Source organism: Anomaloglossus baeobatrachus, chromosome 7 (genome assembly GCF_048569485.1).
Source record: "Anomaloglossus baeobatrachus isolate aAnoBae1 chromosome 7, aAnoBae1.hap1, whole genome shotgun sequence".
Classification (NCBI taxonomy): Eukaryota; Metazoa; Chordata; class Amphibia; order Anura; family Aromobatidae; genus Anomaloglossus; species Anomaloglossus baeobatrachus.
In genome coordinates this window covers 231,604,995-231,620,477 of record NC_134359.1, presented here as the reverse complement: position 1 = coordinate 231,620,477, position 15,483 = coordinate 231,604,995, and the positions used below count along the sequence as shown (strand labels likewise).

Genomic DNA, 15,483 nt, shown 5'->3' with positions numbered 1-15,483 from the left:
GCCCTGCAGATCAGCAGCCAGCTCCTTCCTGTGAGAGAGGAGCTGCGCTGTTCTGTCACATACCACGCGGCCGCTATATGACCTGGTGCCACCGCCGCTGACGCCGGCACCAGCGGCAGCACCGGGCCCTCCTCCCCTGTCATCATACACAGCAATGATAAAGCATTGAGCGGCCCATGCCGCTCCATCATTCTCCCCCTGTGCCTGGGCGGTGACTTCACTCCTGTGCGACTGCTGTGCTGAGGCATGCAGAGTGCAGGACAGGAGTACGCTGACCGTAGCAGCAGTGGAACGAGGAAAGAGGTGAGTACTTGTTGTGTTTTTTTTATATATATATCAAAGAGTACATGGTGGCTATAGACCTGAGGTGCTGAATTATACATGGAGGCCTCGAGGTACTGGATTATACATGAAGGCCTGGTGGGCTGGCTGCATTATACATGAAGGCCTGGGGGGCTGCATTATACATGGAGGTCTGGGGGGGCTGCATTATACATGGAGGTCTAAGGGGCTGCATTATACATTGGAGGCCTGGGGGGCTGCATTATACATTGAGGAGTATGAGGCTGCATAATACAATATGAAGGACACTGTATACATGGAATCTAGGGGTGTATTATACATGGAGGAGTAGGGGCTGCATAATACAATATGAAGGTTTATGGGGCTGCATTATAATACATGTAGGACTATGGGGGCTACATTATATTATATGGAGGACTATGGAGGCTATCTTATACATGGTGCATTATAAAACATGGAGAACTATGTGGTGCAGTATAATATATGGAGAACTATGGGGTGAATTCTAATACATGGAGAACTAAGGGAAATGCATTATAATAAATGGAGGACTATGGAGGTGCATTCTAATATATGAAAGGTTATGTAGGACCCACTATACTATATGGAAGGCTATGTGGGGATTTTAGTATTTGGAGAACTATATACAAGGAGGGACAAAGATACAAGCATGGCATGGGAATGTTTTGTGCTGAGGGAAAAAGGCTCTTTCCCTCAGCACCCAGCTTTCCCATGCTCTGATATGGGAAAAGCTGGGTGCTGCTGAGGGAAAGATGTATAGTAGAGCATGGGGAAGCTGGGTGCCAAGGACAAGTTGGATATCAGAACATAGGAAAGCTGGGTGCTGATTGAGAGATTTCAGAGCATGGGAAACCTGGGTGCTAAGGGTAAGAGCCAAGTGTCAGCGTCATTATCCTGTACCCCGAGTGTCAGTGTCATTATCCCATACCCCAAGTGTCGGTGTACATGGAGACGGGGGTGTCCAGGTCCGAACTTTGCACCAGGGCCATCAAACTCTAGTTACGCCACTGCAGGTATGAATATGCAAAGGGTTAAGCACTCTCACTTTATCATTTCAAGGCACTGTGATAAATTTGTGGCTCCTAGAAGTTCTGAATGTCGCTCGCTGTCCCTGCTCTGCCGGATATCTCCTCCTTCCAGTACCCCTCCCCTCCCTATCAGCATGGGTTCAGTACCGTCCTGGTGCTGCCAGAGGTCGCCAATAGCTAAGAGCGCGGTGGGTTATCGCGGGCGTCTTTTTTTGTGCGCAGCGCATGTCAAGAGGTTTGGGAGCAGCCGGGCAGAGTGCGGGCCCCGGCCGCCATGTTGAGAACTTTGTGCAGTTATAAATAAAGATCGGCGGACAGCCTGCCGGTGTATTGGATGGTAGCCTGGACCTTTAGAATTTCTTTTATTTTCTGGTGGGTTGGATAACGACTCAGCTGCTACTTATTGGTTTCCTGCAGTACGCCTCCTGAATCGGGAGCAATAAGAGAGATGTTCATGTAAGTTTATAGGAAGCCGGTCCTTGTAGTGGGAACCGACGTGTGACTGTGCGGTGTGACGTCAGAGCGTGATGTCATGGTTGCGTCTAGGATGGAGTTGATTTTCTGTGATCCTCATTTTAGCCACTCCATTCTAGACGGCTCACTAGTAAAGTGACTAGAATGGAGTTGTTTTTTTGAGGACCTCATTATATCAACTCCACTCTAGACAGTTCAGTACTGAGGTGACTAGAATGGAGTTGATCTTTTGAGGATCTCTCCCTCAAAAAATAAACTCCAATCTATACAGCTCCTTATAGAAACCACTAGAATGGAGTTGATTTTTTGAGGTCCTCATATACAGTACAGCCCAAAAGTTTGGACACACCTTCTCCTCTCTAGAACACCTATTAAGAGGAGACTGTGTGCAGCAGGCCTTCATGGTAAATAGCTGCTAGGAAACCACTGCTAAGGACAAGAAACAAGCAGAAGAGACTTGTTTGGGCTAAAGAACACAAGGAATGGACATTAGACGAGTGGAAATCTGTGTTTTGGTCTGATAAGTCCAAATTTGAGATCTTTGGAGTCAACCACCGTGTCTTTGTAGATAAGGTGAACGGATGGACTCTACATGCCCGGTTCCCACCGTGAAGCATGGAGGAGGAGGTGTGATGGTGTGGGGGTGCTTTGCTGGTGACACTGTAGGGATTTATTCAAAATTGAAGGCATACTAAACCAGCATGGCTACCACAGCATCTTGCAGTGACATGCTATTCCATCCGGTTTGCATTTAGTTGGACCATCATTTATTTTTCAACAGGACAATGACCCCAAACACACCTCCAGGCTGTGTAAAAGTGGTGTCACACACAGCGACGGCGACGTCGCTGCTACGTCACCATTTTCTGTGACGTAGCAGCGACGTCCCGTCGCTGTGTGTGACATCCAGCAACGAGCTGGCCCCTGCTGTGAGGTCGCCGCTTGTTGCTGAATATCCTGCTTCATTTTTTGCTCGTCGCTCTCCCGCTGTGAAGCACACATCGCTGTGTGCGACAGCGAGAGAGCGACGAACTGCAGGGAGCAGGGAGCAGGGAGCCGGCTTCTGGCAGCTGCGGTAAGCTGTAACCAGGGTAAACATTGGGTAACCAAGGGAAGTCCTTTCCTTGGTTACCCGATATTTACTTTAGTTACAGCGTCCGCCGCTCTCACGCCGCCTGTGCTGCCGGCTCCCTGCATCCTGCACACAGCCAGAGTACGCATTGGGAAATAAGCAAAGCTTTGCTTATTAACCCGAAGTGTACTGTGGCTATGAGTGCAGGGAGCCAGCGCTAAGCGATGTGCGCTTGTAACCAAGGTAAATATCGGGTAACCAGAGAAGCACTTTGGTTGGTTACCCGATATTTACCTTAGTAACCAAGCGCAGCATCGTTTCCACAGCGACGCGTGTCGTTATGATCGCTGCTGCGTCTCTGGGTTTGACAGCTAAGCAGCGATCAAAACAGCGACTTACAAGGTCGCTGTTGCGTCACAGAAAATGGTGACGTAACAGCGACGTCGTTGTCGCTGTCGCTATGTGTGAACCCAGCTCAAGGGCTATTGGACTAAGAAGGAGAGTGATGGGGTGCTACGCCAGATGACCTGGCCTCCACAGTCACCAGACCTGAACCCAATCAAGATGGTTTGGGGTGAGCTGGACCGCAGAGTGAAAGCAAAAGGGCCAACAAGTGCTAAGCATTTCTGGGAACTCCTTCAAGACTGTTGGAAGACCATTTCTGGTGACTACCTCTTGAAGCTCATCAAGAGAATGCCAAGTGTGTGCAAAGCAGTAATGAAAGCAAAAGGTGGCTTCTTTGAAGAACCTAGAATATAAGACATACTTTCAGTTGTTTCACACTTTTTTAAGTACGGTATTTCATTCCGCATGTTTTCATTCATAGTTTTGATGTCTTCAATGTGAATCTACAATTTTTAGAGTCATGAAGATAAAGAAAACTCTTTGAATGAGAAGGTGTGTCCAAACTTTTGGTCTGTACTGTACATATATACACAACACACACACATATACACACACACACACATATATAAACATACATATACCAGCTTTATAATTTTAATGATTTCATGACTAATGTTTTAATGCTTTTTCAGGAGTTGCTCAAGTTTTAAATGGAGCAAACGTCCACACTGTGATATTTTTTCTGTATTTCTATAGGGTAAAATTCCAATTTGAGTTTTACTTTACGCCCTCCAGTCCCAGCCTCGATAGCGACATTTTTGAAGCAAGGGTGTAGCCTTACGGGGAGAAGCGTAAGGCTGCGTGCTCAGTGCGTTTTTTGTTGCAGATTTTGTGCAGTTTGTAGCACGGCATGTCTATCTTTATGCCAGTTATGGCAGCAAAGTCAATGTAAATGCTGATGTGTTGTGCGCACATTATTTTTTTTGCAGATTTAGTGCAATTTACAGCATGTGAATATTGACTACATTAAGAAAAATGTTTGGCACCAAAATGTACCAAAACACATGTGTTTTTTGGTGCAGTTATCTGTCAGAATATGCAGATTTCATGGAGAACATTTCTGCACCCAATCTGCAACATGTGAACAGAGCGCAGCCAACAGAGTCGCCACAATCTACAATATTGGATTGTAGTTGATTTTTTGAGGATCTCATTTTACAAACTCCATTCTAGATGATTCACTAGTGAGCCGACTAAATTGGAGTGGCTTTTTTGAGGACCTCATCGTAGCCTCCACTCTGGACAGGTCGGTGCTGAGGTGACTAGAATGGGTGTTTTATGGAAGATTGGGCAGAGCCTCACAGGGAGAAGCGTAACAGAGCGCAGCAGAGTCGTCACAATCTACAACTTTGGATTGTAGTTGCTTTTTGAGGACTTCATTTTAGCAACTCCCTTCTAGATGATTCACTAGTGAGCTGTCTAGATTGGAGTGGATTTTTTGATGATCTCCCTGTAGCTTCCACCAGTGGCATACCACCAGTGGCATAAGGCCCGTGAGTCACTGGGGCCCGATGCCAGCGCTGGAATCGGCCCCCCTCCCGTGGGCCCCCTGCCGAGGATCGCACTTTCATTTATATCGGCATCACACATGCCAATACAATTGAAAGGAATGATGAGAGAAGGAGCAGAACACTCCCTTTCTCATCATTCTCCCGCTGTGTGTCTGTGACATTGTGATGTGTCAGCACAGAGGAGTGCGGTGACGTCACTACTGCGCGCCGCTGTGTAAAATGTGAGAGTGGCAGAACGGTGGACACACGCTGAGGAGACTCGGGCAGTGGGGGAATGAGGAGAAGTGAGTATATTTGTGTATTTAATCAGGATGGCCAGAGGACTATAGGGAAGCATGCTACTATATGGGGATTGCAAAATAGTATATGTGGGCTGCATATAACTATATATTGGCGCATAATATTATATTGGGGCACACAATATGGTGGTGCACTATATGGGGGCTGCATACTAGCATATAGAGGAATATAAGGGGTGCATACTATTTTATGGAGGAATATAAGGGGTGATACCACTGTATGGAGGAATATAAGGGGTGTATTATACTATATGGAGGAATATAAGGGGTGATACCACTATATGGAGGCATATAAGGGGTGTATTATACTATATGGAGGAATATAAGGGGTGCATAATACTATATGGAGGAATATAAGGGGTGCATAATACTATATGAAGGATCCCTGTTACATGGAATATAGGGGTGCATTATACATGGAGGACTTTGGAGCTGCATAATCCAATATGAAGGACTATGGGGTGCATTTTAATACATATAGGACTCTGGGGGTTGCATAATATATGCAGGATTATCGGAGCTGCATTATTATACATGGAGGATTATGGGGTCTACATTATAATACATGGTGAGCTGTGGGGTGCATTATAATACATGCAGGACTATGGGGGCTGCATTATAATATATGGAGGACTATGTGGTGCAGTATAATATATGGAGGACTATGTGGTGCAGTATAATATATGGAGGACTATGTGGTGCAGTATAATATATGGAGGACTATGTGGTGCAGTATAATATATGGAGGACTATGGGGTGCAGTATAATATATGGAGGACTATGGGGTGCAGTATAATATATGCAGGATTATCGGGGCTGCATTATTATACATGGAGGATTATGGGGTCTACATTATAATACATGGTGAGCTGTGGGGTGCATTATAATACATGCAGGACTATGGGGGCTGCATTATAATATATGGAGGACTATGTGGTGCAGTATAATATATGGAGGACTATGGGGTGCAGTATAATATATGGAGGACTATGGGGTGCAGTATAATATATGGAGGACTATGGGGTGCAGTATAATATATGGAGGACTATGGGGGCTGCATTATAATATATGGAGGACTATGGGGTGAATTATAATACATGGAGGACTATGGGAGTTGTATTGTAATAATTGGAGGGCTATGAGAGCTACCTTATACATGGAGGACTATGGGAAATGCATTATAATACAAGGAAGACTATGGGGTGCATGCTAATAAAATGAAGGGTTACGTGGGACCTAATATACTATATGGAAGGCTATGTGGGGGCCATTATAGTATTTGGAGAACTATATATTTGAGGGGGGACAAAGACACAAGCTTGGGATGGGAAAGTTTTGTGCTGATGGAAAGAGGCTCTATCAGAGCATGGGAAACCTGTATGCTGGGGAATGATGTATAGCAGAGCATAGGTGGGTACTGAGGACAAGATGCATATCAGAATATAGGAAAGCTGGGTGATGGTAGAAAGAGGGATTTCAGATCATGGGAAACCTGGGTGCTGAGGGAAAGAGTCAAGTGTTAACATCATTATCCCGTACCCCGTGTGTCTGTGTTGGGGGGGGGGGGCAGGTCCAAACTTTGCACTGGGGCCCATCAAACTCTAGTTACACCACTGCTCAGTACAGAGATGACTAGATCGCAGTTGCTGCACTGAGGTTCATGATTTTTAGGCACTGTACTGTCTATAAGGACGTCCTCCCTGCAGCAGCTCCATTCTAGCTGTCTCACTACAGAGGTGACTGGATCGGAGTTGCTGCACTGAGGCTCATGATTTTGGAGCTCACTGTACTGTCTATAAGGACGTCTGGTGTACATCAACTCCATTAAAGATGTTTCAGTACAGAGATGATAAGAATAGAGTTGTTGCATCTAGGTCCATGATTTCTGGGTACTGTCTATAAGGACGTCCTCCCTGCAGCAGCTCCATTCTAGCTGTCTCACTACAGAGGTGACTGGATCGGAGTTGCTGCACTGAGGCTCATGAGGTCTGATCTCACAGCACTGTCTATAAAGGCCCTGTCACACTAAGCAACATCGCTAGCAACATCGCTAGCAACATCGCTGCTAACGAACAACTTTTGTGACGTAGCAGCGATGTTGCTAGTGATGTCGCTGTGTGTGACATCCAGCAACAACCTGGCCCCTGCTGTGAGGTCGTTGGTTGTTGCTGAATGTCCTGGGCCATTTTTTAGTTGTTGCTGTCCCGCTGTGAAGCACAGATCGCTGTGTGTGACAGCGAGACAGTAACAACTAAATGTGCAGGCAGCAGGAGCCGGCTTCTGCGGAGGCTGGTAACTACGGTAAACATCGGGTAACCAAGAAGCCCTGTCCTTGGTTACCCGATATTTATCTTCGTTACCAGCCTCCGCCGCTCTGTCAGTGCCGGCTCCTGCTCCTTGCACATGTGGCTGCAGCACACATCGGGTAATTAACCCGATGTGTACTGTAGCTAGGAGAGCAGGGAACCAGCGCTAAGCAGTGTGCGCTGCTCCCTGCTCTGTGCACATGTAGCTGCAGCACACATCGGGTAATTAACCCGATGTGTGCTGTAACTAGGATAGCAAGGAGCCAGCGCTAAGCGGTGTGCGCTGCTCCCTGCTCGTGTAGCTGCGTGCGCTGGTAACCAAGGTAAATATCGGGTTGGTTACCCGATATTTACCTTAGTTACCAAGCGCAGCATCTTCCACGCGGCGCTGGGGGCTGGTCACTGGTGAGCTCACCAGCAACTCGTGTAGCGACGCTCCAGCGATCCCTGCCAGGTCAGGTTGCTGGTGGGATCGCTGGAGCGTCGCAGTGTGACATCTCACCAGCAACCTCCTAGCAACTTACCAGCGATCCCTATTGTTGTTGGGATCGCTGGTAAGTTGTTTAGTGTGACTGGACCTTTAGGACGGCCTCAGCCAGTCCATGCATTGTGTTCAGAGATTTTACTGATGTGCATAGATGTTTGAATAAGCCCTTATGCAGATTACATGAAGGCTCCCATACACAGGGCTAAAGTCGCCCGGATCAGACAACAATCTGATGTGTATGGGGTCTTCCCGACTTACCCCGAGAATGGATGTAAAGGGAGGGAAGGAACCGGCGTGTTTGAATTCCACTTGTTGATCCTTTTGTTCTCTTGAAAGATAATCCACCCCCAGAGGAGGCGACATCTGCTCTCAGATAGAGAACACAAGAACATTTGTCCGAGCACTCCTGTATGTGATAGGAGAGAGCTGTCGGCCAAACGATTGTAGGGATTGTTTATGGGCCTTGAAGGGTTTGTTTAGTGAAAACAAGTGATCACCTATCCATGGGCCCGGTGATAACCTGATCAGTGTCCGATCACTGGGACCCGCACTGATTGGGAAAACGGGGAATTTTTATCCATATGTTTCAGGTATGTGTGACATCCATTTTTAACACGGATGCCACACGTACTCATGTTATTCTATGGTGTTCCTCACACATGCATGTTTTTACATGGACCGAGTGGCCCCACGTTTCCCTGCACGCATACATGTCCGTTTTTTTCTGCAGCAGCACGGGTGTCACACGCTGATGTGATCCGTGTGACACGTACCGGAGAAAACACTTGTCTCTGAAATAAAATTAATTTTTATACTCACTTGTCTCCAGCCCTGCTGTCACTTGCTTCTGATCCCCGCTCATTATACTCAATGAATATGCACTGCACAGAGGACCTAGAAGCACCAGAGACATCAATGCCAGGGACAGCATCGCTGGGGACAGGTGAGTATCCAAGGAACTCTGATGATATCCTGACAACTCCCACGCTACTGCGGGTGTAGCGACAATGACTTCACGGGTTCATCAAAGTTCATTGGGAACGATGAACCCATGACGTTACTGCCGCCACACCCACAGTAGCGCGGACGTCACAGAGGTGTCATCAGGATGTCATCTGAGTTCATTGTGAACTCTGATTAACCCATGACATCACTGCCGCGCCTGCACACATACTACTGAGGGCGTCCCTGCGGTGACCTGAGCTCACCTTATGAGATGCAGATCACCGAACGGAAGCATACACAGCAGTGTGTGTGCTCTCACAACCAATGAGGAACGTTCGGTTCTCCATTAAACATGACAGCAGTATGGGATTGACGTGGCCGCCCCCAATTGGATTTCGACAGACCAGGATTAGGGCTTTGATAGAGAAATAAATTGGGAAAAAGGGTGTCTCTTGTCTTTATTTATTGAATGATTTTCTCTTTTTATGTCTTTCCAGGTTTGCTTTTGGGGAACATCGTGGGACCTCACTATGGATTACGGAAGAACTTTTTTTTTTTTTTTATGTATAAAAATCAAATAAATTGGTGAATGAGGGCTGAGTCTGAGGTTTTTTGTTCATATAAACTTTGTTACTCTCCTTTCAATTACTGGACTAGTGGTAGGGGTGCATGCTAGACGCCACCCATTACTAATACCAAGGCTTGATGCCAGCTGGCATCAACCCCACAAATATTACCCCGTTTGCCATTGCACCAGAGCAATGGGAAGAGTCGGGTCCAGCACCAAAATTGGCGCATCTAATGGATGCGCCACTTCTTGGGCATCTGTGGGCTACTATTGTTAGGCTGGAAAGGGCCAAATAATCATGGCCCTTTCCACCCTAATAATATCATCCCCTAGTTGTCTGCTGTACCATGGCTGGTTTTTAGTAAAAATGGAGGTGACTTTTTTTTTTAATCTAAAAATTTAAAAAATAAGCGTGGGATCCCCTATTTTTCATAACCAGCCAAGGTACAGCAGACAACTGAAGGTTGCAGCTGCTGCTGTTCCTGTGCTGGACATGAAAGTTGGGGGGGACCCCACGGTTTTTTTTTCTTTAATTAAAAAATAAAAAATGGTGTAAAACAGCTGGTCAAGTTAACTATCTCTATACCACTATTCTATCAGTTCTATTTATCTTTCTATATCTATAATTTTTCAGGCTTTACACATTAAAAAAAACCAAACAAAAACAGCCCAAAACATTCATTTCAGTATCATACTTTTTTTTTTACCAGTACCACATGGACGACCATATCGGTACGTGTGACTTGCACCTGTTTAAACACAGACATCTGAAAGGGGCCTTATGGATACCCATCTACTGTATGTACTATCATTTTGGGTTGCTGCAAATTATGATGTTCCCCTCCTTGGCTAAAAATACTTCTCAAAATTTCTAAGGCGTATTGTGACCCCTGTGTAAAATATATAGTGTGACCTCTGCCAGAGCCTGTCCTATGGAACAGTGGTGGCAACAAACAGACGCTTAGCGAAAAGTAACTTACGTCCCTTTAAATTAAAAAAAAAACCAAAACATTTTTGCCCCAAATGACCTGAATCAGGCGGTGTGAGCCTCACGAGTTATGTTGCCACAAAATGAGGGAAACACGACTGGGGCCTAATAAATGTGGGGCATAAGAGAGGATCAGGGGGCTGCCAAAGACAGAAAATGAACGGTCAGCGAGATCTGAACAGTTTACTGTGGGTCTACATGCGAGGACTGTGAGTTGTTGTGGAAACTACCTACAGCAATGTGTGAACGCAGCCCGATACAGATCCAACCGGCAGTGACTGCTCACTAATGTCACTCCGAGCTTTATCATTATAGAAATGAACATTCTGCACAAACTTTTTAATAAAACAGTTTTATTAAAGCAAGTATATCAATTCTAAAAAAAAAAAGAAAGGAGAAATATTTATACAGTTATATTTTTATAGAGAACCATTGATTCCATGCTGCACATGGGAACGGGTTACACACAAAATACAGAAATAAATTACAGTGAATAAACCAATTCCGACAGAGGGGAGCGGACCCTGCCCTCGGGGGGGGGGGGGCTTACAGTCTACAGAGTAATGGGGAGGGGACAGTAGGTCAGGGATACAAATATATAACACTGACTGATGGGTACAGAGGGGAGATGACCCTGCCCTCGGGGGGGCTTACAGTCTACAGGGTAATGAGGGAGGGGGAGACAGTAGGTCAGGGATACAAATATATAACACTGACTGATGGGTACAGAGGGGAGATGACCCTGCCCTCGGGGGGGCTTACAGTCTACAGGGTAATGAGGGAGGGGGAGACAGTAGGTCGGGGATACAAATATATAACACTGACTGATGGGTACAGAGGGGAGATGACCCTGCCCTCGGGGGGGGGGGGGGGGGGCTTACAGTCTACAGGGTAATGAGGGAGGGGGAGACAGTAGGTCGAGGATACAAATATTTAACACTGACTGATGGGTACAGAGGGGAGATGACCCTGCCCTCGGGGGGGGGGGGCTTACAGTCTACAGGGTAATGAGGGAGGGGGAGACAGTAGGTCGGGGATACAAATATATAACACTGACTGATGGGTACAGAGGGGAGATGACCCTGCCCTCGGGGGGGCTTACAGTCTACAGGGTAATGAGGGAGGGGGAGACAGTAGGTCGGGGATACAAATATATAACACTGACTGATGGGTACAGAGGGGAGATGACCCTGCCCTCGGGGGGGGGGGGGGCTTACAGTCTACAGGGTAATGAGGGAGGGGGAGACAGTAGGTCGGGGATACAAATATATCAACTGTAACAATCAACTTTACAAATCAATACGTAGAATTAAGCCATGTTGGACATTGGCGACAGTGAAAGAAAAAAATCTTTTGTATTTGGGTCCCGTGCGTTTTAGGTGTTAGGGCTCATGCGCATGTTGCCGAATTTCATGCAGTTATGCTGCGTATTGCACTGCAGCGTAAATGCATGCGACCTGCGTCCCCTGCACAATCTATGAAGATTGTGCATAATCCATGTGCACGTTTGAGAACGCAGCGATTTGGATGCCAAAATTTTGTTCCAAATCGCTGCGTGCTAAAAAGCAACATGTCACTTATTCCGTGCGCTTTGGATGCAGCCCCCGCTCTGTCTATGGGAGAGGCAGCATCCAGAGCACATGACATCGGCATCTATTCTGCAGACACACTGAATCCATTACGCAGTGTTTATGCAGCGATTTGACGCGCACATGTGCTGCCAAATCCCTGCAGAAATTTCTGCAGGGACACGACGCAACGTGTGCACGGCCTAAAAATTGTATTCCTGCATTTACCAGAAAAATCCTCTCTCGTTGAATACATTGGAGGACACAGGAGGGGTGATGTGGATTACACCACACTGCTCTCTCGGTCTCTGAGGTGGGACGACGGGGGGGGGGGGGGGAATAACACCCAGTGCCGATAGTCACAAGCTGTATTTGAAAAACAAAGGGAGAAGATTAATAACACACTGAGTTCCCTGTGCGAGGTCCCCCCCACCATGTGCAACACGGCCCCCTGCCGAGCGTGAGCCCCCCCCCAATGTGAAACACAGCCCCCTGCAAGCCCCCAACATGCAACACAGCCCCCTGCAAGTCTCCACTGCCAACGTGCAACACGGCCCCCTGTAAGCCCCCCCTCAACATGCAACACTGGCCACCTGCCCATCAAGCACCCCCCAAAGTGAAGTATCACCCTCTACCTAGTGCGAGCCCCCCCCCAACGTACAGCCTCTCTCCCTGCGGGTGCACCCCCCCCCCCCTCCCCAACGTGCAACACGGCCTCTTGCCCAGCACGAGCCCCCCAACATGCAACACGGTCCCCTGCTCAGCACGCCCTGCAAGACCTCCCCCAAGTGTGCAGCGTCACCCCCTGCCTAGTGCAAGCCCCAGCCAACATGCAGCCTCTCTCCCTGCGAGCCCCCCCACAAGTGCAGCGTCACCCCTGCCCAGTGCGATCCCCCCACAAGTGCAGCGTCGCCCCCTGCCCAGTGCGAGCCCCCCCACAAGTGCAGCGCCGCCCCCTGCCCAGTGCGATCCCCCCCACAAGTGCAGCGCTGCCCCCTGCCCAGTGCGACCCCCCCCACAAGTGCAGCGTCTCCCCCTGCCCAGTGCGAGCCCCCCCACAAGTGCAGCGTCTCCCCTGCTCACTGCGAGCCCTCCACAAGTACAGCGTCGCCCCCTGCTCGCCCCCCCCCCCCCCCCAAGTGCAGTGTTGCCCGCTGGCCAGTGCGAGCCCCCCCAAGTGTAGTGTCACCCGCTGCCCAGTGCGAGCCCCCCCCAAGTGTAGTGTCGCCCGCTGCCCAGTGCGAGCCCCCCCAAGTGCAGCGTCGCCTGCTGCCCAGTACGAGCCCCCCCAAGTGCAGCGTCGCCTGCTGCCCAGTGCGAGCCCCCCCAAGTGCAGCTTCACCCGCTGCCCAGTGCGAGCCCCCCCAAGTGCAGCGTCGCCCGCTGCCCAGTGCGAGCCCCCCCACGTGCAGCGTCGCCCGCTGCCCAGTGCGAGCCCCCCCACGTGCAGCGTCGCCTAGTGCGAGCCCCCAAGTGCAGCGTCGCCCCCTGCGAGCCCCCCACAAGTGCAGCGTCGCCCCCTGTGAGCCCCCCACAAGTGCAGCGTCGCCCCCTGCGAGCCCCCCACAAGTGCAGCGTCGCCCCCTGCGAGCCCCCCACAAGTGCAGCGTCGCCCTTTGCGAGCCCCCCACAAGTGCAGCGTCGCCCCTTGCGAGCCCCCCACAAGTGCAGCGTCGCCCCTTGCGAGCCCCCCACAAGTGCAGCGTCGCCCCTTGCGAGCCCCCCAGAAGTGCAGCGTCGCCCCCTGCGAGCCCCCCCACAAGTGCAGCGTTGCCCCCGTGAGCCCCCCCACATGTGCAGCGTCGCCCCCTGCCCAGTGTGAGCCCCCCCACAAGTGCAGCATCGCCCCCTGCGAGTGCGTCGCCCCCTGCCCAGTGCGAGCCCCCCCCACACAAGTGCAGCGTCGCCCCCTGCGAGCCCCCACAACACGCACCAACGCCCCGCTGCCCAGTGTGAGCCCCCAAACGTGCGGAGTCGCTCCCTGGCAAGTGCAAGTCCCCCGAAACCGTTCCACATTGCCTCCTGCAAGTGCAAGCCCCCCCCCAAACATGCAGCGTCGCCTCCTGCCTAGTGTAACCCCTCATTCCTTTGTCCTGGACTTAAAGACTGAACAAGCAGTATGGATGCCTTGCTGAAGAGCGTTCAGGCCGCGGCTTTGACATGTAGGCCCGAATGGATTCAGGCCCAGCTAGACGAATTGCTGAAGAATGCCCGGGATACAGCATCTGTCCCTTCTGAACTTTCTGAACATCAAACTCTAAGAAGATCAAGACCTCCTGAGAGACTAACTTCTGAAATGGCCAATAGGACTCACAATAGGATCATAAGTCCTTCCGTTACCTCTAGGAAAAGAGCAAAGCGCAGCACGGCCTCTGATCCTGCTTACAAACCAGGAAGGAAACTACAGTACAAGAATAACAAAGGACAGAGAAAAGAGCCCGACCATCTAACCAGAGAGACACCAAGAAGTGCAAGGAGAAAGTCCAGCTCTACTGAGGTGCCAGCCAGAGAAGCAGCCACACAAGCTACAACTGACGTGACGACAGCCCACCATGAATCCTTAGAACTTCCTCAACAAACTTTGCATCATTCTAGAGGACATCATACGGCCTTACCCCAGGAAATAAACCAACACGGGGGGATGGGCTTAGGACACACAACATTTCCGGATCCGGGTTCTCATTACACGAGGAGTGGCAGGAATCCAAAAAGACAACTGCGCAAAAGTACTTTAACCAGACAAAGACTTCTTCGGCCGGCTCAGGATATGAGTCCGGCAAGAAATCTACAGCTACAAGACTCAGCAGAGATTCCAGACAATGACTATGACACAGATAACGACTCCCCACTAGAGGGCAGCAGCACGCAGCACTTCAATAATGGAGGGGCTGTAGAGACTATAACTAATACGTCACGGACGGCTGGTCTACCTAGGACGCAGCCAGGTATTGGTGAGAACACTTTTTCTTGTCCTATATCTAGTGTAACAACACCTGTAATGAATCCAGTGGGCGCAGTTTGGGGTACAGGTCCCGGCAATGTAGGATGGGATCTTAATTCAGTAGTACAGCAATTAGTGTCCGGGGTTAAGGAGGCTTTGAGTCAGTCTAGCTTACCCATAACTTCTTCTCCTATTGCTGCATGGTGCGGGAATGGTCGCCGGACATCGGAGGTGGTAAGTCAGTCGTGTGCTGATCCAGAGACACAGGAGGACGCAGTAATTTCACAAGGGGTTACATTATCTGATGCAGCAAAAGGAGAATTATATGTATGTTTTGAGGGTCCTCTAGGAATTCATTTGAAACAGGAGGTTAGGGAGAAGATTTGGGCCGACGAATATGTGGAAATATTTTCATTATTGCCCTTAGAAAAATATAACTTGGATAGAGTAAGGTTTGATGAGAGGAAAAGAGAGGGACAAGAAAGACGGTATTGTCTCATCCCCCAAACATTTAGCAATTGGTTCCATGCCTTTGCCATATTAGCAAGTGTAATAGGCCAAAAAACT

General features: G+C 49.2%; 1 protein-coding gene across 8 annotated transcripts in view; it reads left to right on the top strand.

Annotated features, from left to right (window-relative positions):
• LOC142245319 (DNA repair endonuclease XPF-like) overlaps positions 1 to 15,483 on the top strand; it is a 115,093-nt gene that overhangs the window by 46,888 nt on the left and 52,722 nt on the right. Inside the window, exon 7 of one of the 8 annotated variants that reach the window (XM_075317947.1) lies at positions 9,349 to 10,942. The exons of the other annotated variants lie outside the window; for them this stretch is intronic. Coding sequence (XP_075174062.1) covers positions 9,349 to 9,440 — 92 coding nt within the window. The 3' untranslated portion in view covers positions 9,441 to 10,942. Of the gene's footprint in view, positions 1 to 9,348; positions 10,943 to 15,483 lie in introns of those variants that run through there. 8 annotated transcript variants of the gene reach the window in all.